At 35.8% G+C, this 22,248-nt stretch overlaps 3 protein-coding genes across 3 annotated transcripts in view; 2 read left to right on the forward strand and 1 right to left on the reverse strand.

The window, feature by feature from the left end:
* The window catches only part of LOC134851968 (uncharacterized), a 27,034-nt gene extending 26,825 nt beyond the window's left edge, over positions 1-209 (reverse strand). The window contains exon 1 of the mRNA XM_063868244.1: positions 5-209. Coding sequence (XP_063724314.1) covers positions 5-209 — 205 coding nt within the window. The remainder of the gene's footprint in view (positions 1-4) is intronic.
* Positions 210-7,635: 7,426 nt separating this feature from the next.
* Positions 7,636-8,828, forward strand: LOC134851771 (carbonic anhydrase 2-like; the record flags this gene model as incomplete). The annotated part of the gene is given in 2 exon segments (XM_063868000.1): positions 7,636-7,928; positions 8,161-8,828. Coding segments are annotated over 2 exon segments (771 nt in total). The 3' UTR covers positions 8,682-8,828.
* Positions 8,829-20,328: 11,500 nt separating this feature from the next.
* On the forward strand, positions 20,329-22,185 carry LOC134850897 (homeobox protein ceh-43-like). The gene is made up of 3 exons (XM_063866674.1): positions 20,329-20,648; positions 20,828-21,213; positions 21,487-22,185. The coding sequence occupies exons 1-3, from the start codon at positions 20,435-20,437 to the stop codon at positions 21,889-21,891; spliced, it is 1,005 nt and encodes a 334-aa protein (XP_063722744.1). The 5' UTR covers positions 20,329-20,434; the 3' UTR covers positions 21,892-22,185.
* Positions 22,186-22,248: the final 63 nt, after the last annotated feature.

The raw sequence follows: 22,248 nt of genomic DNA on the forward strand, positions 1-22,248 counted from the left end.
GTACCATCAATTGTCAATTTGCATTCTGTTGTTGCTTTTGCCACCTTATTCGAAGCCGAGCAAGTCACTGTTCCGTTTTTCTGAGCTTCGCGAATTGTCAGCCAGTAGTCGCCAAAACTGTCCGAAAACTCCGACTTGTTGTAGATCTCGGAATAGTTCAAGGACCATTTCACATGCGGAGGCGGGTTTCCGTCAATTTTTGCGTACATATGAACGTTTGTGCCCTCTTGAGCCGAAAAATCCGACGGCCGAATTACGAAACTCGGGCCTCGATCGCGAAGACTCAGCGACCTTGGGTCTCCGCGCCCTCGACTTTGAGAGCGACTTGGAACACCTCGCCCTCGGGAATCCGAACGTCCATTGTTCCGACCTCTAGATTGTGATCTAGGCCTGAGAGATGCTTGGCGCCATTGCGGGGTTCGCAAATTCGGGGTGGTTGGTGTCCCCAAAGTTAGAGATGCAAAATCTCTGGGTTTTCGGCCTTCGGGCATTTAAGCGTTGCCGAAGTTTTCGTTTCTATAGTAATAAATTTTCTAACTTTATTTTTATTATGCTTTATTGAAGTTCTGGACTCGATTTGTTTAATCATAAATTGGATTTTGTAATAAAGAAACTTTTCTTTTATCTAAGCTTGCTTTGATTATGGACGACTGTTTTGTATCAGATATGAGTTTGGAATGCTTTTAATCAATGCATGGTTTAAAGTATTGTTGTTGCAGCTGAATTTTTTCGGCCAAAAATGGCAAAGAAGTCATTATACTGTAAAAAATACAAAATGAGCATCAACTTAATTATATTCATGATTCAACTTTTGTAAGCAGTAAAATTATAAGCACGCCATTTGGTCACGGCGAATCTGAGCGCTTTGCATTTAGTGAACCAAAAATAATGATTGTAGAAAAAGTTATTATACTCTTAATCTGTGAAACCGAGATAATAAAAATTTTCAATAGACTACCAGTCTCAAAGTGTTGGTTACCTCGATGATAGATTGAAAAACTTCTGGTCTAGTCGCTTCAGAAAAATTATTAATAAAACACTCGAACTAATGCTTCGTGGTACATGGGAAACATAATTCGGGTCTACCTACCAATCACCCCTATAATATCTACTTAACAACCTCCCCTATGAAAAAATACAGCAAGTTAGCTCTGCAGTTTTTTATTGCGAGTTCTAATGTTGCTGCATTCTGATTGGTTGAAAATTCGACAGTTTTAATTTGCCTAACAATCTCCCCTCTTTCTTAAAGGGGGATTGTTAGGTAGATCCCATAATTCATACACAGAGGCGAAACGAAGAGTTGCACTGACTGCGATACGAAAATATAATCTATGTGAAACTTGATTATGAAAACTTAGGATTATGCAACCATGATTACGGAATCATCTGCCAAATTTTTTAAATCATTCAGTATATGCGCAAAGTTTGATCGAAATCAGTTGCCCGCATTATCACTGGAACAAATCAACGCTTTTTTTATTTCTAGTAGAAATGCTTAATTCAGACAAAAAATATATGCTGTAAAACTTTACCTAAAAATAAGCAGACCAAAAATATGATTGATCCCTGTTAATATATTTGCAGAATATCTTGTTCTTGCAAAACTAGAGCTTCTGTCGGGCTCTAGCTCCAGATCTTTTTCGTCCTAGAAATTAATGCTAACTACGCGCTAACTCTCAGCTAAGCGGACTTAAGTGATAAAAGGAACTGGAGATGCTAAGAAAGTGAACAAAATTTTGTGAAAAAAAGTTTAGCACCCTGTTGAGTTACGGACGAAAAAACTTGCTTACTGTTTTTGATTTATACTTTTTTGAGATGCTTAATTACTTGTTTATGGAATTGCGATCGGAGAAAATAAATGGTTTTTTGTCCCACATTTACTTCAAAAAAAAGAACCATGTACCAGGAGCAAAGCGAAAGGCGTAACTAAAATTTTCTACTACCGCTAAACAAAGATCGCTTACAGTTAAAAAATATTTTAAACCAAATGACTTGATACCTGTTATTATAGATGAAATGTCACAAAGTAGTTGATTGAGTTTCTATAAACAGTTTTTTCAAATTTATCTAAAAGACACTCAGTACCTCTATTAAGTTTTTTTTAACTTCAGCCCTTAAATAAATTTGTTTGTTCAGTTGATGCTGGCTGTCTTCTCTTTGCTCTCCAGGTTATCCTACTCGATGAGCAGCACTGCTCCTTCGGATCTCCCTCCTTAAACAATATATTGCTTTTGGCATTGTATATATAGCTGGTAAATACTTCAAACTTCAAAGTTTGAGTTTTCTTGTTAGTTGCAAAGAAAACAACGAAGCCAAACTACTCGCAAAAACGAAGCTACATTTTAAAAACAATTTCAGTTGTTCCCAGTCGACCCTTGAGATAAAGAAAGAACTTTACAATCTGGTGTAGCGCAACATCAGGGCACTAAGAATTTCAGATGGGATCGAGTAATATATCTTACTAAAGCCATTTTATTTAAACTGATTTTGTGAATTTCGAAAGATTTTTCCAGTGTAGCAAAACTTTTTGGTTTTTGTTGACAAAAAGCAAAAAATCACTCTACAAATTGAAGCATTTTATCTTTTGAAATTTTTTGAAATATTTTTATCAAAATAAGCAAAAAAAAATGGTAGCTCGACATACACTACACTTTGTTCATCTTTAGGCGCAAAGTTTGGTGTCTGTATGTTCCTGGATCCAAGAGACAAGACTTTGAACAGGCTCTAACAAGTAAGTGATTTCCTTCTACAAATTTTCTGCGGAGTCGTCATACACTTACTTTTGAAGCAAAATTTGTCGGCACATTAAACTTGCTGCCGATTCCGCAACAAGCCATGATAGCTAGTTGTTCAAGATTCCGCAATTCTAATTGGATCTCGTATAACTTTAAAGAGATTTTGCAAATGTAGGCGCATTCCACAATTAAAAATTGATCGTAGTTTCGTTTGTTATAATGAACTGAACCAGTCCTATCGTGAACAATTAAGAACTACAGCTAGAAATTTTATCTACCAAATGCAGAATTTATAAGCAAAGTTTCAATTTCTGTTAATGGAATCCAATAACAAATTTGAAATCACTGCCACCTAAAGTACGGACGTACCATTTACATGTTTTGAATAAACCCAATTTAATATTTAGCAGAATTATTAATCATGAAATAGTTTTTCTCATTTTGTTTTCAGACTTTCAGTTTTTGAGATCGGAAAGACGTTCATATGTTCAGTATTCGAGATCATAAAAGTGTTCTTTGATTCAGTATTTACGATTGGAAAAGTGTTCATCCCTCAGTATTTGAAGTTTGGCTGGTGAGCTCAAACTATTGACAAACGAGACTAAACTAATGGACAGCCTTGCTGATCTTCTAAAAACAGATTTAATTTCAAAAATGTAATTCAAGACGTAACGATACATGTTTCAGGAATCCGCAAACAAAACCTTAGAAAATAATAAGAAAATCCTAAAGAATACAAAGAAAGTTCTGATATTAAAGAATATAGAGTAATCTTTAAAAATTTAAGAAATATTTTTTCGCAAAAAAAATTGTGGTGTAACTTCTCTACTATTTGCACAGAAACTAGATTTCTATTTTATTTAAGTTGTAAAACAACGGCTTACGGTGTATTCCAAAAAGCTGCCCTTGATACCGACCAGCATATTTTAATTTGATTTGATTTTAATTTCATCCTTGAAATATTTTATAAATATTTAAAGAAGTGCTGTATGCCAGACTCATGATTTTTGCAGCAACCCAAAAACATCGATGTAACTTTTAAGTATTTTAATAGAACAGCATTCAAAACTGAGACCTTGGATTCTGGATTTTAATTTACTGGTGCTATTCCGTTTCACTTCGACCACTTACTCTATAGGGGTTGAGAATGAACTATGACATGGCATGGCTTTTTCGCCGAATTTAAAATACTTTAAAGAGATGTTGTAACACGTGAAACGGGATACCAGATTCGATCGGTAATTGTTGTTCTTCGAACTCCAACGAAAGTCTCAGTGTCAAGGACATAGATCCATTCTCAGACCAAGTTACAAGGAAAACAAACAGTATCTGGACACTTACTATCTTAAACCGATTACGACGTTCACGAAAAAAAATCATTATAAGCAATTGTAATCAAGCAAACAATAAAATGCTTTTCGTTTTCTACGCAAAATCAGGTGCCACAAATTGTTATCTGAATTGATCATGCGATATATCATATTAAAGCCCTTTCAAACCTGATTCGAACGACGTTACAAAATTTTTGACAGTGTCGAGAAAAACCGTTTTGAAATTTTCCATTTTTGGTCTCATTTCGAGCTAACATGGTATGAACGTGCAGGCTTACAATAGCTTATATAAGCTTATTTTAAGGCGTGAAGTTTTCGTTTTACTCAAATAAAAGTAGTTTTTGGAAATTTTAGCTCCATTTTGTAAACAAATGTTTCCAATGTTTTTTAAAATATCTATTTATATTTTTTTTTGTTTTTTTTTTGGCCAATTTTCTTCAAAAACTGTTTTCCGAACAGCCTTTCTACTATGACTGTCAAATGTGCTTTTTTTTCGTTCAGATCTTTTTATCATACCATGCGGGAAAAAAAACGACACTAATTTGAAACAAAATTGTTTTTGCATTTTTCTAAGACTGTGTTGGGATCATTTTGTGCTACTTGCACAGCAACCGGTTATCGTTGTTTTTTTATTTTTAATATTTTTATTTGAAAAAAATATTAAGTACCTACGGCGAAATACAAGGTATTTTTAGTTGAATTTTCAAGAGTTTTCAAGAAACTGAGCATGTCAGCGCAGCAGTAACTGCACAAGTTGCAACTAGTTGCAGCAGAGGTATTTTGTAAGAAAAGTTTTCTACGGAAAAAAAGTTTAGTTCCCGGTTACAAGTACACTTACTCTCGCAAATAAATCGTTATTGGTTTGACTATGTATGTGTTTGTTTGCTGGACAGTTGGTAATGGGTCTGAAATACATTGGATTGGGGGCTGTTTTTGTTGTTTCAATATGAGAAAATATTTATCTCGGAGCCCAGGGGTTCAAATTAGTTTTCAAGGTCATCATAGGAATCATATATGAGAAGATCCATTCGAAAGTCACCCAACTGATTTCGCGGAGAAACACATTACTGCTCCGTTTTACCTTGTAAATCAGTGCAGCATTTTGTTTCTGAGCGCCATCACTTGGGTTTTTTTTATTGGATCTTTTCATACATGGTTCCGATAGTGGTCTTAAAATTTGATTTTTGCCGGACGGATAGAAGTTCTGATATATGTGCATTCCATATTCATGTGCATTTTCACATATTCTTAGTTTGTTTTTAGATGATAAATATGGAATGTTTTCTCGGAGCTGACATGGAGTGTGCTTTGGGTCTGCATATTTAGACTTCGGAAAGGCGTCTTCAATTTCTTGTCAGTAATTTTTAGTTTGAGACAACCCTTCCCCTGGCGCTTGTTCTCACTAAGAGTACAAGCTGTCTCGAATTTGAGGAGAGACGTTTACAGGAAACACGGAAACAGAGTTTCAAATCTTTAAAGTTTTCTATAGCTTTTATCTTGTGTTGAGAGACTGGCACGTTGGGCTGGGCTAAGATTTAGATGTTGCCTCTTTAATTTCTTTGTTTTGCTCAATCAGAAATTGAGTCTTATGCAAAATTCTTCCGTGAAAACCTTTTATCATACAGTTCCATTGAATGGAAAAGTGCCTATCATACAGATCCATTCTGTGGAAAAAATGGTTATCAAGTGATTTTAAGACAGTTTTTTTTATTATATGGAATTGTATGGAATCGTATGAATGCCAAATTTTTCATAGCATGGAGTTGTATGATAAGCATTTTTTGTCAACCCGGGATGCTCTACTCTAAATTGATGAAAAATTACTTGGAGCCAAAGTTGCATCCCTTTTCATCTAAACCTCTGCCGAGGTAGGTTGTTAAATTTAACTTTGAAGGTTATATTGAACCCATTTGGGGAACCCATAGAGTTTCATGAAATACTTTGTCAAGAATTTATCCCTGGCACTCAATGGGTCCTGGAAATGGTCTAGTCCTGGAAACGGTCAAACCTTTGGTTAGGTAGTTCAAGTTTACGGCTTAGGGCTGTTAATTGAATTGGGCATCTGGGTCAAATAATGCATGTGATAGAGTTTAAACAACTAGGACATTCCGCTACGGTTCATTGGTTTCCGAGAACTTAGTTCGTCTATTTAATGGTCAATGTCACATGATATGCTGTCGGTGAGGTAATTTTGGTCACAAGACCAAGCCAATAAGAATAGTTCCGCTTGAAGCTACTTGTTCAATTTTCTCATAAAACTGAAACCTTCAGGGTTTTGATAGTTTTAGAACAATTGGCTCGTTTCGCTTTCGCTGTCAGAATTTCAAATGGTTGTCGTTGATTTATTTATCGGCTTCAGAATTTTGCTATTTGTAAATTTAATGTACGGCTTATTCCGAATCAAGAGGCGTGCAATTTGTTTATAGATTGAACTTCAGAAAAGAATGGTGTCTGTTTAAAAGTTACGGGCGGGTGTTTACATTAAGAAGTTCAAAATTCGCTATCACAACTGAGTACGTTAAATCTCCCCTGCTAAGCTTCAAAGTCAATATCAAAAACAAGTGTTTGAAGAATGTTCTCCAAGTAGTTCAAATTCTATACTGAAGACAATACTGCTACATTAAAACCGACCTGAGAATTAGCCGAAAAAAAACTTGCAAGTTTTCCGATAACTTTTTGGTTTTGCTATTATTCATAGATGAAATGATGCACAGATAGCAAACATTAACAAAAAACATTGTTCGAGAAAAAGCGTTGAAAAAATGCAGTCCTTGCTTCCCTCGCCATATAGTGCAAAAACTTTGAATTTGCTTTCTGAGAGCATGCATTTTTGGCCTAATAACTTGTCGGATGTTTAACTTTAAGAACAGCCCACACTTCGTTCTAATAAGCAAGTAAAGTTGAGATAACATTTGCGAATTAAATTGCAAGGGTTTATCGGACCGAACCGAAAACATTTGCTCCCGAATTCATTTCTTATCGATAGGTCAGCCCGAAGATAGGTCAGCCTTCTTGAGAAATAAAGTAAGTGTAGCTCCAGAAATAGCAAAAATAACTTCAGGAACCACATACATATCATGAACATTCTGAAAAGGTAGAGAGGGAAATAAACAATCAAGGTCGGATCAAATAAATAACCGAGGGTTCAGTTATTTGCAGACCTATAAAAATTAGTTTTGAATACACACCCCCGAAATGGACGATTTTTATTGGCTCCGGACAAACACACCAAGAAACTTGTAAACAGAAAACTATTTCAAAACCAAGAAAATCATTTTCACTATTTTGTTTCGCACTGCCGTCAGTCTTCAAATCTTCTGAATTTTTCTGAAAACTTTTGCAAAAAGGTAAAAATTTATTAATATTTTTCTGTTATTGCTTACTAAAAATATTTCAAAAAATGGTAATTCTGACTATTCATATGCTGAAAAAGGAATAGCTGTAGAAAATTCAATTAAGTTTTGCCAGATTTGAGGGAACTTCTTCCAAGAACTTTTTGAGAAATTTTCATTTTCGGTTCAGCTAAGTATTTTAGTGGACTTCACAGCTTCAATACTTTTTTGTTTCAGTTTTTTCACTTCTCCAATTCGACTCTAAAAACTTCAATTCAAAATGTCTGATTGGTCGCATCATTCTCAAAACGAATGGGGAGAGCAGTTTCCCATCTCGGTCAGGGGCAAACGCCAGAGTCCCATCGACATCCGGGTAGCAGACGCCACCAAAGAGGATAAAGCCCCTTTCAAACTGGAACTCCTGTCTGGAGATGTGAAAGCACATTGGACATTGTCAAACAATGGTCATACTATTGTGGTCAAGCCACCAGCAGGAGTCCAGTGGCAGCTTTCAGGCGGAGTCCTTGAAGGTACTCATTTTTGCGTACATCTCAAACTTCTGGACAATTAAACAAAATTGCTTCATTTTATAATTTTATTTTTTGGGGGGCTAAAACGTTTACCAAGCAAGCTTTTAATAAAAAAAAAACTGATAAACTGAAAGCTTAGCAAAAACATTCTATTTCTGGTTCAACCGTTATCAATTCAATCAAGAAGCACAACTTTTGAAAACTGCTTAAATGTATGTGAAACTATGTTAAGGTACCTATGTTCTGGATAGTTTCCACTCGCATTGGGGTCACGCCGCTGGACACGGATGTGAACACCTTCTGGACGGTCAGAAGTTTGATGGCGAGACTCATTTTGTGTTCAAACTGACTCCCGACATCGCGACAGTCGAGGACAAGTTCGTAGCCTACGGAATCATGATGATGGAGGCTCCCGAGACCCATCCTAAAGCCAAGGCTATCATCGACACTGTGGGAGCCAACTTGTCCAAGATCGTCGCTTGCGGCTCCTCGACTCAGATCCCAGGACTCGACTTGTCGGCGGTTGCTGAAACTAACAAGGGTAAAGAGTACTTCGCCTACAAGGGATCCTTGACCACACCTCCGTTCGCAGAGGCAGTGCTGCATGTTGTGTTCAAGGAACCCTTGCCGATTGCAAAATCAGTTTTCGATCAGTTGAGGAGTCTTGTTGACTCTGAGGGAAAGAAGTGCACTATCAACTACAGAGGAATTCAGCCTCTCATGGGACGAAAAATCCATCACTGCGTTGCATAAAAGTGAAAAAAGCAGAAAAGGGACCAAAACTAGTTGTAGATTGGTGTAAGATGAGGTGTAAATGTTGTAAAGAGAGAAAGTATTTACCTAACAATAAATTATATTCGTGATAACTAATATACAAAGAAAAGAATAGTTCATGCCTTCTTGTTTTGCTTCGTTGAAGAAAGTAGCTTATTCAAATTACTCAAAAAACTAAAAAAACTCGAAAGCTACGAAACGAAAAAACGAAAGATCAACAGTAAGCTCTTCATGAGGATTTGAATTATCAGCCATAAAAATCTAGATAAGAAGCCCTATTTGAGCGTTATTTACAACTGAAGACAAATTTAGTCATTTTCTAACTTTTTCGTTTCTTGCATTGTTTATGGCATTAGGGGTAAGCGCAGAAACTTTTCTAGGGGAGCATAGGGTATTTTGAAAAAATTTGTCGACCTTTTTTTGGTCGATCAATTTGATTTTCAGAGCTCGCCGAAAATACTATGAGGAGCCTATTTTTTCAAATTTTTCTTCACCGCAGGCATATTTTTAAAAGAAAAAAAACTGGCTAAAAATGAAGTTTTCAGCGTTTTTTTTAACCAAAAAATAGCTTTTTTTGGCCCGCGCTCCCACCTCAAATTTAATTATATTGGCGCCAAGGCGCCTTTAGAAATTTTTTGAGGCTGTCAGCCAAAACTGGATGTCACAAAATTACACCAAAGGGGGAATTATTGAAAAATTTTGACAACAGGAATTGAGGGGGAGGGCGGCAACAGCAATAAAAATCGGAATTGAGGGTACAACAACAATAAAAGGGCGACAAGAACAATAAAACCGGAATTGAAGGGGAGCGTGCAGCAACAACAATAAATACCGGAATTGAGGGGGGGGGGGGATTGCGGCAACCATAGTAAAAAAAAAATTATCAAAGCGGTCAGTCCTGAAAAAATTTTTGAGGCAAACTGATTTTAAACAGCTCATCATATCACATTCACAAGAAATTTCCATCACAAATTAAACAAATTTAAATCAAGTAACTGAGCCGACAGAAAAAAGTTCAATTTTTTAATTTGAATTTCAAAGAAACATTCAGCACTGAAGAAAACAAAATTGAAAAGAAAATGTTTGCTTGGCAAAGAAGACAGAATATTAGGACAAAGCTTTTATGTATTCAATTGAAGAAAGAAAAATTCAAACAAAAATTTGAAGTTTTTTGAATTTTTTGAAATGTTTTGTTCTTAAATTGGTTTGCGAGATAGAAATGATTTGGTGATTGAGTCAAATGAATCAGTTAATAATAGCTAAAATTAAGTTAAAATCACAGTAACTTGGATTAGTAATTCAGTTTCACTTTTTCTGTAAAATGAGTCTGAAAAATCAATAAAATAAAATTAAATTTGCTTTAATAGGCAACCACACATGACCTCTTTTAATCGAAAAATTTGATTTTTAGAGCTTGCCGAAAATACTATTAGGACCCCATTTTGTTATAAACTTTCAGCAAGCAAGTTTGATAAAAAAAAACAGGCCAAAAATGACGTTTTGGGCTATTTTGACAAAAAAAAACGAGACTTTGGTTTTTTTTTGCGCGCTACCCCCCCCTCCTCAAATTTAGTTAAATAACGTTTAAAAAACGTTTGAGGCTGTCAGCTAAAAATGAATGTCGTAAAGTTACACCAAAAGGGGGACCTTTGGAAAACTTTGACAGCCAGAATTGAGGGAAGGTGGTCGCCCCCACCAACCTCCTCCCTCGGCACCCTCTTGCCTTGCATCAACCAGAAACCTTTGTAAAAACAATAAAAACTATTATAACGGTCAATCCTGCAAAAAATTTGAAGCAAAATGATTTTAAACAGCTTATCAAATCACATTCACAACAGAACTACAGTCACAAATTAAACAAGGTTAAATGAGGTAATTGAGCCGATATAAGAGAAACCGACACCTTTCAATGAAACATTCAGCATTGAAGAACTCAAAATTGAAAAGAAGCCGTTTGTTGGCAAATAACAGAGAATATTACGACAAAGCCTAGTTTTATATTCAAATGAAGAAATAGAAGTTCAAACAGAAGTTTAAAATTTTTCGATATTTTAAATTGTTTTATTCTTAAGTGGGCTTGTGAGATAGAACTGAATTGGCGAACGTTCCACACAAATCAGTTAATAATAGCTAGAACAAAAAATTTTCTCTAAACTCGGATTAGTAATTCAGTTTCACTTTCCCAGTCTGAAAATAAGTCTGAAAAATCAATAATATGATATCACATTTGCTTTAATATGCAACCACACTTGACCTCTTACGAGTTTTCTTAGAGGATGTCAAATTGTGACCTTAAAAACACACCCTGCATCATTTTGGTTTCCAAACCTTCAAGGGGAAGGGGTATCGGAAAAAACAGCCAAGAGTACATTTTGTAGGGTAAAAATGTTTGAGCAATATTTAGTCAGAATGGTCACTGTTAGTTATCAAGCAAATCAAACGGAACACCGCTCTAAATTTTTCAAACAACGAGACAACGAGAATCAAAAACGTTCATACAATGAATAGGGAAACTGAGTTTTGGCAGGAGTTTTGAAAGCCTTTGACGCATATTTGAAGGACCGAAATCAATTGACCTATGGTGCTTGCGTCAAAATTCTCAGCATTAACAAGTAGTTTTCAAAATTGTTGACTTTATGGATCCCAACGTTTCTCTCTTTTCATCAACGACTTGCCCGATGTTCAAGTTTATTTCAAACGTGTTGATGATCAAACGTAAGTTTGACAAAATGAACGACAACTTATGTTATGTTGAGTGCTGAGTAGCCGATGAAGAATTGTTAGATACTACATTAACAAAAAGGCTTTGACATTAAATATAAATCAGATATCAAAAGATATTGGGTCGCCAAATAGGCTGACTGGTTAGATTATCATGCTTTAAAAATCAGACAAAAACGCGATTAGCAACCAGCTCTCGTGGAGCCTTACAAAAAAACACTGAATACTAGAACAACTGCGAACTAAATGCTTGAAGAATAATATTTAAAACACAGTTAAAAAACACCTAAAACACTACTGTAATTGATCCCTAAGATATCCAATGAAATATTAGCTTTCAAAATTCAAAAAGTAGACAGAGAGAACCTGAAACATTTTTGCTTTAGATGCGATGCGAACGGCTTAAATCTTTCATGAGAATTTGCCTACTAACTACCCCCATCTAAGAATAATGAAACAAAATCACTTATAATGGGTTTTTCTGGTCGAAAAGGTTATCATTATAATCGATTCCCATGTTGCCCTTAGACAACAAAATGGAATAAGAAAATTAATTTTTTTGATCAAATTTAAAAGTAACCAGAACCCCACCTGAACCGACTCCCCCTCCACATGAACCAACCACCCCCTCCCAGTGAACCAAACCCCCTCCCCCACACCTGAAGCAACCCCCTTCCCACTTGATACGACCCCCCACCTAAACCAACCCCTCACCAACAGAACCAGCCCCCTCCCCCTCCCGTGTTGTTGTATTGTAATTCCTGGTCCCCTTCCCTCCCGCAAGCTTTTCGACCATTTTTTTTTCAAAAATGGCATTTTTCCGGCGCGCGATCCCTTGATAAATTGGGGCACCTTCATTTTACCCCCTTTCCTTCCCTAAAGTTTCTAATTATTCCAAGAAAAAGTTGAAAGCAACAGAATTTAGTAATTGAGTAACAAAAAAGGACAAAAATCAATTTTGTGCAGAGAATAAGTTGAAATTGAACAAGTAACCAACTTAAGTTGAAAACGCAAAAAAAAGATTATGTGCGTTGATTTCTCAATAAGATGGAAAAATTCGATAATAATAAAATTTCTCTGTCTTCATCTAAAACAGTGGAAAAACATCGATTATAATTGATTTTCAATTTAAAGCTTTGCACAGAGGCGAAGTGGAGCTTCGCACCACTTGCGATACAGCACAAGCATTAAAAAAACTTAAATCGAAAAAAAAATTGAATTGGTAACTAGGCGAAACAAAATTTTTGTTGTCAATAAAAAACAACTAGGGCCACAGTTGAAGCTGGGGTACGTGTTTGATAATTTTTAAATTTGTTATACTGATGCGCATCGAAGTGTTTGCCCAAAACCTTTGTTGTTTCTCATCTAAAATCAGTGAGAAGAGTGAAAATTTTGAGATAACTAAGTTTTCCCAAGTACACATTTTTATTACAAAAAAGGAAGTCACCGCTTCTGAACGAAAATTCTTGCAGCATCTTCTTTCAATTGATTGAACCCAAAATCTCAGAATTGGGAGAGTAGTTCACGAGAACAGTCAAAAAGTTTAAAAAACGGTCAAAAAACCAAAACTTTGACTCTTCGATGGTCATAAGTTCTAGTGTCAAACAAATTTGGCATTGTTGCATGAATAAATGAGATTCCTACCACCCGATCTTCGAATTGAAGACAAAATCTCAGATATGACCGGGTAATTTTTGAGTAAAACTCAAAAAAAATTTAAAACTGTCAAAAAACCAAAATTTTGACTTTTCCGAAAGCGATAAATTTTTAGGTAAAAAAGTTTGGGCGTATCAGCTAAAAGGGGATTTTCCCACAGCCTGTTGTCTTCATTGAACCCACAATTTCAAATTTTGGAAAATACTGTTCGAGTAAATCTAAAAGTGTTCAAAAACGGTCAAAAATCAAAATGTTGACAGCTCTGAGTGCCTTACTTTTTTGTATCAAACAAACATGCGCAAAATAGCAGAAGCAATTGATCTTCCCACAACCCAATCTTCGAATTGAGACTAAAATCTCAGACATGGTCATGTAATTTTTGAGTGAACTCAAACAATTTTAAAAATAGTCAAAAATCAAAAATTTGATTTTTCCGAGAGCAATAACTTTTTTTGTAGAAAAAATTGAGCATAAGTTCTCATTTAGGGCAGTGTTTTGAATCCAACCTTTTTAGTGAAACAAAAAATTTAGATTTTGGAGGTGTAGTTTTTGAGAAAAAGATAACAAAAAACATGGACCAAATATTCCCCCATAGACTTTTTGGAAGGCTGTAGACCGGAGGGTAACGTAGAAAGAGACTAGAGCAATACGCAGGCTTACAAGGGAGTAGGCGTTCTTTCTTTTTTGACTCTTGTGTTGAAAATCAGTAGAAATTTGTTAGAAAAATTTTGCAAAAAAGTGGAAAATTTTCCAAAACGAAAAAAAAACTGAAATTTCAAAACCGAGTGGTAAACATACAACCAAGTTAAAAAGAGCGGGGGGGGGGCGTAAAACTAAGGGTTCTTCATGAAAACAATCAAAATAAATCGATAAAAAATAGGCTGAAAAAAATGGGCGGAAGGCTTCTAAGGGATACAAAACAAAAAAAAGAAAAAAATACGAAGTCAATGCAGGTGAACTTAAAAAATTAAAAACTTTAGGAGTAAAACGAATATGAAAGCAATAATAAAAACAATGCGCGAGTGAAAAAATCGATTTAAAGATGTGACCAGTAAGCCGACATAACAGAAGCAGACAATTAATTGGCCGATAGCTTAATTTGTTGAAACAGAATATTTCCGGTTTTTAAAAAAAATCCTGGTCAGATTCGAATCCAGGACCTTTACTGTCCCAGACGTATTTGTTACTCCCAGGCTAAATGGGACAAGAACGCTAAGAAACTTGGTTTGAGTACATTATGAAATAAGGTAATACTACAGATGAATTCAAAAGAGTCCTGTGAACAAAGATATTTACAAGAAAAAAGTATAGTACCTGATTGAAAAACCCTTGCTTATGGCAAGGAAAACTAAATAAAAGCAATAGAATCCATTTTTAATTAATTGTAATTGAATAATTTTAGTTTTAGTAGACACTGGCAATAAAATTCAAGTTTAATTAACTTTTATTCAAGGAATTCCCGTGCGGGTAGTATTGTTTCTGATCAAAAAAAGAAAAACATCACTTCTGAAAATTTCTAGCAGGCAAAATTGTTTGAATAAACTTAACGTATGGACGTATGTATTGATTGAGTAACCACTTAAAGGATTGGTTAATTTTAATACACGAATTACAATCAATTGGAAGTCAAGCCGGCTAATCTAAGATTTCAAAATAGACTACTTCAGTTGAGGTTTGAAAGTTAAGTTTTATCTCTTATCTTCCAAGAGTGAGTTCGAACTTCATAGAACTATTAACGATCATTTAAAAAATTGTTTTCATATCAGAGATTATTCAACAGAAATTTGTCAATTCACATAATTCTGATATGCAAGGACATCAAAAGGCCCGATAAACCTAGTCAGGTGATGATTTAATTAAGCAGTACAATTTTTAAGAAGTACTAAGGAAGTACTTAAGAGGTTTCTACTGTAAACTACTATCAGTTGTCAAAACCCTACAAGCCCCTCTTTTAGAAAAAAAAATCTATCATTTTTTTAATTATTTGTGATGTAAAAATAGCAAAAATCATGGAAAAAAGTCTTTAATTGACTATCATTAAAGTTGCTGACTGTATCAGCAAAATCTTCTAAAAAAAGAAAAAAAATGAATAGTTTTCTATCCTTACACCTACTCTTTATGGTTTTTTACCAGTGAAAGTATTCTTTGGTTTGATTTTTTAACTTTTTTATGCTTAAATATCTCAATCTCCGAGTCCAAAATTAAATGTTTTTTAGGAATTCGGTTATTAAGCCTTCTGAAAAAGCTTGACTAAAGTTTTAATATCTCGTACAGTTGCAACTCTTTCGATGAGCATGTCTTGTAGAATTCTTTGAAAAATGTTTCTGACTGATTTCTCTGTTTTCTTTTAAAAAATCTAAGAATTTGGTTCTGTTTCATTTCAAATTTGTGTAGAGATGTTTGATTTGCTGTGCCGTACACTATAACCCCATATTGCAGTATTGGCTGAATATGACTGAAAAAGGTTTACATTAATTGTGCTTTCGTTAGTATGTCACGTAATCAGAAGAGCAACGCACAGAAAGTATTCGTCTTTTGACAAGAAGTCAATATGAAATTTGAAATTAGTATAGAGGCCATTTTTAATATCATCACTTTCTATTATTAAAATGTATATTACTATGATTAATTTCTTTTTAAAATTCATGTTCATTGTTTTATCTAGGTTCAGAGTTACCTTAATGATTTTACACCAGTTTCCCATTTTTGATAAATCCTCGTTGTATTGGTGAAAGTTTTGTTCTTTTTTCTTCCTTAGAATAAATATAAGTTCACTGAGCTTGTAATAGTTGGTAAATCCGTAGTCATTAAAGTGAACAGCAGGGGCCCGACGAGGAATGATCCCCGAGGAACTCCTCAGTAAACAATTTTCAATTTCGAAATTTTGGAGCCAATTTTGACTTCTTGTGATCTATTTTTCAAATATGATTTCAACAATGCCTGAATGAGACCTCGCAGTCCGCAGTTCTTAATTTTTCGTCGAAATGTATTGTGTGAAACTGTATCAAACGCTTTTTTGAGATCTGTGAAAGTTGCATGTGTTACATTAGAGTTCAATTCCCAATTCCCAATCATTACGGATGTCTTCCTTGAAGTTCACCACAGCATCTTTGTAGACAATTTAGGTCTGAGCCGAAACTGGTTTTTAGTCAAAACGCGAAATCAATAATGCGTTTATGGAATATTTTTTCGCCAATTGTCATGTCTTCTATCGTGTTTTAAATTTTTTATGCTTCTGCATGGGAAATTTCATCAGGAGACTCACTTTTTGTTTCTTGCAGATATGTAGTTACCGTTGAATGATCTGTAATCAATTTATCCGACACCTGAACAACTGTAGGACAATTTGAGTACACCACATCTATGCAATTTTTGGAAGAATATGTTAGCGTTGAACAATCCTAGCATGCACTTTTAATTTGTGGTTTTAAATGATCAAGATTGAAGTGTCCACAAAAAACATGTTTATCGCAAAGTACTCATACACATTTCCTTGGAATACAAGCATTTTGAATTTTAATTTCAGTTTTAATGATATATCAAAACATACTAAATTTTTAAACAAGTTTTTTTAAACAAATTTTGAAAACTGAGTCTCTGAAATATGGAGCTTTCGCTAGTATCGTAAAGTTTCCAGCTTTCATTTTTTGAAATTTTGATATTTTTTGACGCTTTCTGTGAAAATCACAAGCCTTTTTCTATAATATTGGCGCATAATTTTTGATTAGACAAGACAAATCGTTAATTTGAGCTGCACCGCGAATATCGCAAGGTACACAAACAATTTTGCTTCTCATTTAAAAAATAATCAATTTTAATAAATAACCGTTTAGCTGAGCCAACTTGTGAATATCGCAAGTTTACCATGTGTGTGATGATTTTTCATTATTTAGATTAGTGATACCTCCGCGGATGTCGCAAAGTTGTTTTCTATGTGTTTTACTTTTGAAGCTGGAGACTAAGTTTTGAAGCTGGGGATTATTTTTGAAGCTGGGGATTTTTTTGAAGCTGGGGAACAAATTAATTGTGGTTTCTGCGATTCGTAGAAGATCTATGAAAGGCTATCCAGCCAGCCTGTCTAAGCATAGTCTGTATCTAAGGTTTCACCACATGCCAGACAGTTATTTAGTTTCGTGAAGCTCTTTTTTTTTGAGACGCAAGGCCGTTTTTTTTTGCGTCTAGAAATGCGTCTAGAGCTTTCACATGGTACCACTATTGCAGCCGTAATCGGTCACACTGTGGTAGACCTGAAGATGAAAGGTCAAATGAGAGCTCGTCCTCGCAGACTATCATTGCCATGGCAGCGTGTTAATTTAGACTGAAAAATTTAGACCCCATGTCAACGTTTCTACTTTCAAAATATTGTTCCAGGTTTCAGTTAAAGTTTCAGGATTAAAATAAGACAAACGAATTACTTCATTGATTTAAGTTTTCAGTACCATTGCAAGTTTTGGGTATTCTGGTGCAAGTCCCAAAATCAATTTTTAGGTTTCGGATTTAGGTTTAAGTTCCAAAACTTATTTTCGAGGATAATGTTTCAGGGTTAAGAAATCAAAGAATCTAATTTGCATCCCTTGTTTTACGAATTCGTGTTCAAATTCAAGTAAGAAGTGTGTTTCAGGATTTAAGTTCTAAATTTCAAGTTCCGGTTTTTAAATTCTAAGGTGACAAAACTATAAGTGTTTTGATAAAGGGATTCAAATCAAATATTTTTAAGGTAAAATTCTAGACCACAGGGTTAAATTTCAAGTGTCTGTTTTTCATTTTTTCAAGTTCCAGTTTTATACAGAAAATGTTCAAGAAGATGAAGAATTGTCAACTAGTTGGTGCTACCTTAATACTCCAACCGATTTGTATTAACTTTTGTTTTTGAGAATTGGAAGTCTAGTATGTTCATATTTTGAATCTAGGACATCTTACCTAAAAACAACTCTGGAAATTGAAAAAAGCGAGCATCGTGATTTCTCAATTAAACATTTTTCATATTTTTCTACCAGCAGGGGATTTATTGGAAAAAACCCTGATTTTGGAATGCAAATTTGCGAAGTTTCTGAAATATTTTTCTAGGTTCTACCAACCAAAGTCTAATAAACTCTTGATTGTATCTACCTTGATTTTGAATCATGAGTAACTGGTTCGGAGAGACTGCACGTCAACAAATACACAGTACTGAACAGAAATTTGAAACATTTTTTGGATTTTGTTAACTATCCCCCCTATGGTACCTTGTAATGCTAACTATTCCCCCCTTATGGTACCTTGTAACGAATCTACCCACCCGCCAATAAAGAAGTTGAACAGTTAAGCATTAGGAATTTGGTACCTTTGCTGCAACGGGGGGGGGGGGGTAGAGGGGGGAATAGTTAACAAGATTCTTTTTTTTTCAGATATTTGCAACAACATTCGAAACCAACAAGTTTCTTCTAGTTGATGGTGATCTTTGTAGGGTGACGAAATACTTGAATACTTGCTTTGAATGGCCGGGAAAAAGTTCCAAGCTTCGATCATTGATTTAATCTCGCCTGGCGAAAATGCCAAAGCTACTCCTGTTTTGTAACTTTTTCAAATTTAGTTCATATGTTAGTTAGTAATAAACAATTGTTTTGCTATTTCAGGAGCGATAATCCTTGAATGCACAATAACTTTGTTTTCTTGTTTTTTATCTATTTTTACTTTTCTTCATTCATATGAACAAATCCAGAGCAAATTGCAGCGTCGGGAAACCTTAAGGACCCTTGAGCCAACCTGAAACTTCTGGCTAATTTTGTCGGCACGCGTTTTTAGCCCGACTTCCTTTGTTCTTTTCGCTCTCAAGGTTCCATAATTATCATCTCGCGAGTAGACAACAAACAAACAACCCTAAAATCAAGAAACCCTAATTGCTGTTTGCTTAATCGAGAAAAACGCGGTGAAACTTCTCTTAATTGAAATCAATTAACGACTGTTCAGCACCCGAATAGATTAGCGAAAAACGATAGTTCGGATTTCGTTTTAGCCAATCAGAACGTACCTTGCAATTAACACTCAAACGGAATATTTACCTTAATTGATGAGTTCGTTTTTAATCCCTCTAATAAACACCAGAATAATACCATCCAAATAACAATAATTAGCGAAACATACGTTATTTCACTAAAATACACATAATTGGCAATTAACAAAATGAGAACCAAAACTTGAGTGTGTTTGACGACTATTTTGAAATCATTCTCGCTTCAAATCGTCTCGCTACAACAACCAAATAAACAACTTGGAATCAACTGTCTACCTTTTGCAATTAAGAACATCCTCAAATAATTTTCACAGCTGGACTCTAATTACTTCGAGAACTGATCAAAACTTTCATCGAGATGTTCTCCTTGCCAGACCAACAATTAATCCATTCTTGGGCGACGGTGGCGCCTCAACCAGCGGACATATCTGGCTTGTCTAGCAGTGGAAACCAAAATGGCGCCCACACAACTTCGTTTCCATCTTTTCCTTATAGCATTACCAGTATTGCAGAACCAGCCACCGGAATCAGTCAAACAAACGTAAGCGTAGCATCAAATCAACCAAACACCGAAATTTCAACCAGCAAGAAGCCCAAATCCAAACCGAGCTCCAAAAAAATGAAGCTCAAGTTTGAGCCGATAGAAAATCAAGTTGAACCTCGTGATGATGTCAAAGCACTTCAGAGGCAAATCATCAACAAAGTTAATCAGCAGATGGATTACCACCCAAACAAGGCGCAAACTTGGAACCCTTATTTTCATCACGGATACCCAAATACTACAGCTCATCAATCCACGAACTCTTTCAACAGCACCAGCGTCAAAACTGAGGAAAACTCCGGGACTGGACACTTAAACTACCCACCTGTGACCTACTGGACCGCCTCGAACAAACAGCAGCAATCGGGTAAACCAATTGATAAAGAATTTATCGTGGAGAATTTATTCACGAATCAGCTTCAAGGTCAACAGAAAATAGCCGCATATCATCAGCAACAAATGAATTCTTATTGGAGCCAGTTTCAGATGCAGAACCAGTTCGGGGTCCAAAATTGTCACAATCCGTTGTCAAATCAGAACGCAGCTCCTTGTGATCCGACGAGCAGCCAGAACCAACTGAGTCGGATAAACTCAACTGCAACCCAGTTCTTGGGCGAGTGTGAGTCCGACGCGCAGCATCTCACATCTCAGTTGAGCCAGACTTCTGGATCTGGATCCAAGAATGGCAGTCCAGTTGATTTTTCAATGCACACGAGCAGCTCTGTCGATCTAAACCGGTGCTCAGTTATCGACCTTGCAACACCAGCAGAGGAAAATGTTAGCCAAGAGTTAAGATTTTCAGATCAACGAAGCCATGTATCGATGACTGCCAGCGAGTTCTCGGTACCAGCTCTGACGAATCAACAGCAACTGCAGTCAACATGTGCGTTCACAGGTGCTGACGGGACACCTAACTTCAGTCAAGTTGTGAACCAAACACAGCAAACCCAAGGTCACATAGCCTCGGACTTCGGACAGGCACAAGCAGTGGCCAGCAAAACTGACATCAATGGCTATCTACATGGCCAGCAAAATGGTAAGAACTTTTTAAAAGATTGTTTGGAGTTAGAAATCGGCTACAAATTGAATCAACTACATCATAGTTCTTTCCGATTTCATATTGAGTGTCAACTTTTATGTTAAATTTTATATCAGTTATATTGGTAATACTTAACTTCCTACGCAAAACTGTTTGCAAAATGATAGTAATTTCAGAAGCCCCATCTCAGACAAACTACAACCAATTCTGCTCTTTGCCTTCAAACGACTTCCTCGGAAACACTTCAAAACTCGGCATGCAGTTCCAGGCTCAGCAGTATTTCAACCAACAGTTCCCGAACTACCCTCACACGCAACAGATGTATATGAACATGAGTCATCCCTTTTACAACAATAACCAACAGTCAAATGGGTGCCAGTACATCAACAACAACGAGAAGGTACGGGAAGACGAAGCAGATGGCGGAAAGAGTAAAAGGATCCGAACATTGTACACGAAGTTCCAGACGAGAGTTCTCGAGTACTATTTCGCACAGAATCAGTACATTGGCCTTCCCCAAAGAGCAGCCATTGCTGCACAGTTGCAACTGTCTCAAACTCAGGTAATCATTCATAATATTGCCATTTTGCGTTTTCATTAATATTGCCATTTGACTGAGAAAAAAAAGAGTTACGACCACAATGTTGAGACGGAGTTAATGTTCAGCACGATAGACCATAGGTTGTTTCCAAAAAAGCTATGGGGTAATACAAAATTCGAAAACTTCGTCCATATTAAAACTAACAGCTATAAGAGCTTACTATCATACTTGTTCGAAAAGGATTTCGACAGTGAAACATTTATAATTGTTTAACCTACTACTGTTTTTGTTTAGATCAAAATCTGGTTCCAAAACAAGCGAGCCAAGATCCGACGAAATGAGCGTGGATTCGTTCTTCAACCGAACCCGCAATCAGGACAAATAACCGAATCAGCTCAATCTGAATCACCCCAACAAGAAAACGATGTCAATTCGGATGCACACGAGATGAACAAAGAAAACGTGAACATACTTGACGCACTTTCAAGGGAACGAGATCTCGCCGATGTCTATGAACAAAACGAAAACGAGAGACAACAGCAGGAAAGTAACGTGAACGACCACTCACTGAGTTGTCAAACCGGATTTGAAAACCGAAATTGCGGAAGTGAACCAAGAACTGCTGTGCTTGCACAGTGTGACAACCTGCAGATGATCAACCCCCAACAGCAAAGCATGCTGATTTGCGAATCTGAGTGAAATAAAATGGATATGCTTCTGCCGTAAACAAACTCATATCAAACTATTTACATTTACATTCCAAAGTAAAAACTTTCCATTGCTTTGCCATAAAGTGCTTAACAAACAAATAACTCCGCTTATAGATCTATGTCTTAGAAACCTATGGGATCCTGTCTTTCATATAATTGACACCTTTTAAGGGGACAATTCTCATGACATTTTTCGAGCCAGAAGATTTCGAAATTATACAAAACAATTTTAAAAACTTTAACTGATTGTCAACTTTTCATACAGAAAATTGATTACTCAATACTTGTCTTTCGGATTCGCAAATTGTCCTCTTAAATCATTTTGTAAAACGCATTCCCTGTATCC

The sequence above is a fragment of the Symsagittifera roscoffensis genome, chromosome 7 (genome assembly GCF_963678635.1).
Source record: "Symsagittifera roscoffensis chromosome 7, txSymRosc1.1, whole genome shotgun sequence".
NCBI lineage: Eukaryota > Metazoa > Xenacoelomorpha > Acoela > Convolutidae > Symsagittifera > Symsagittifera roscoffensis.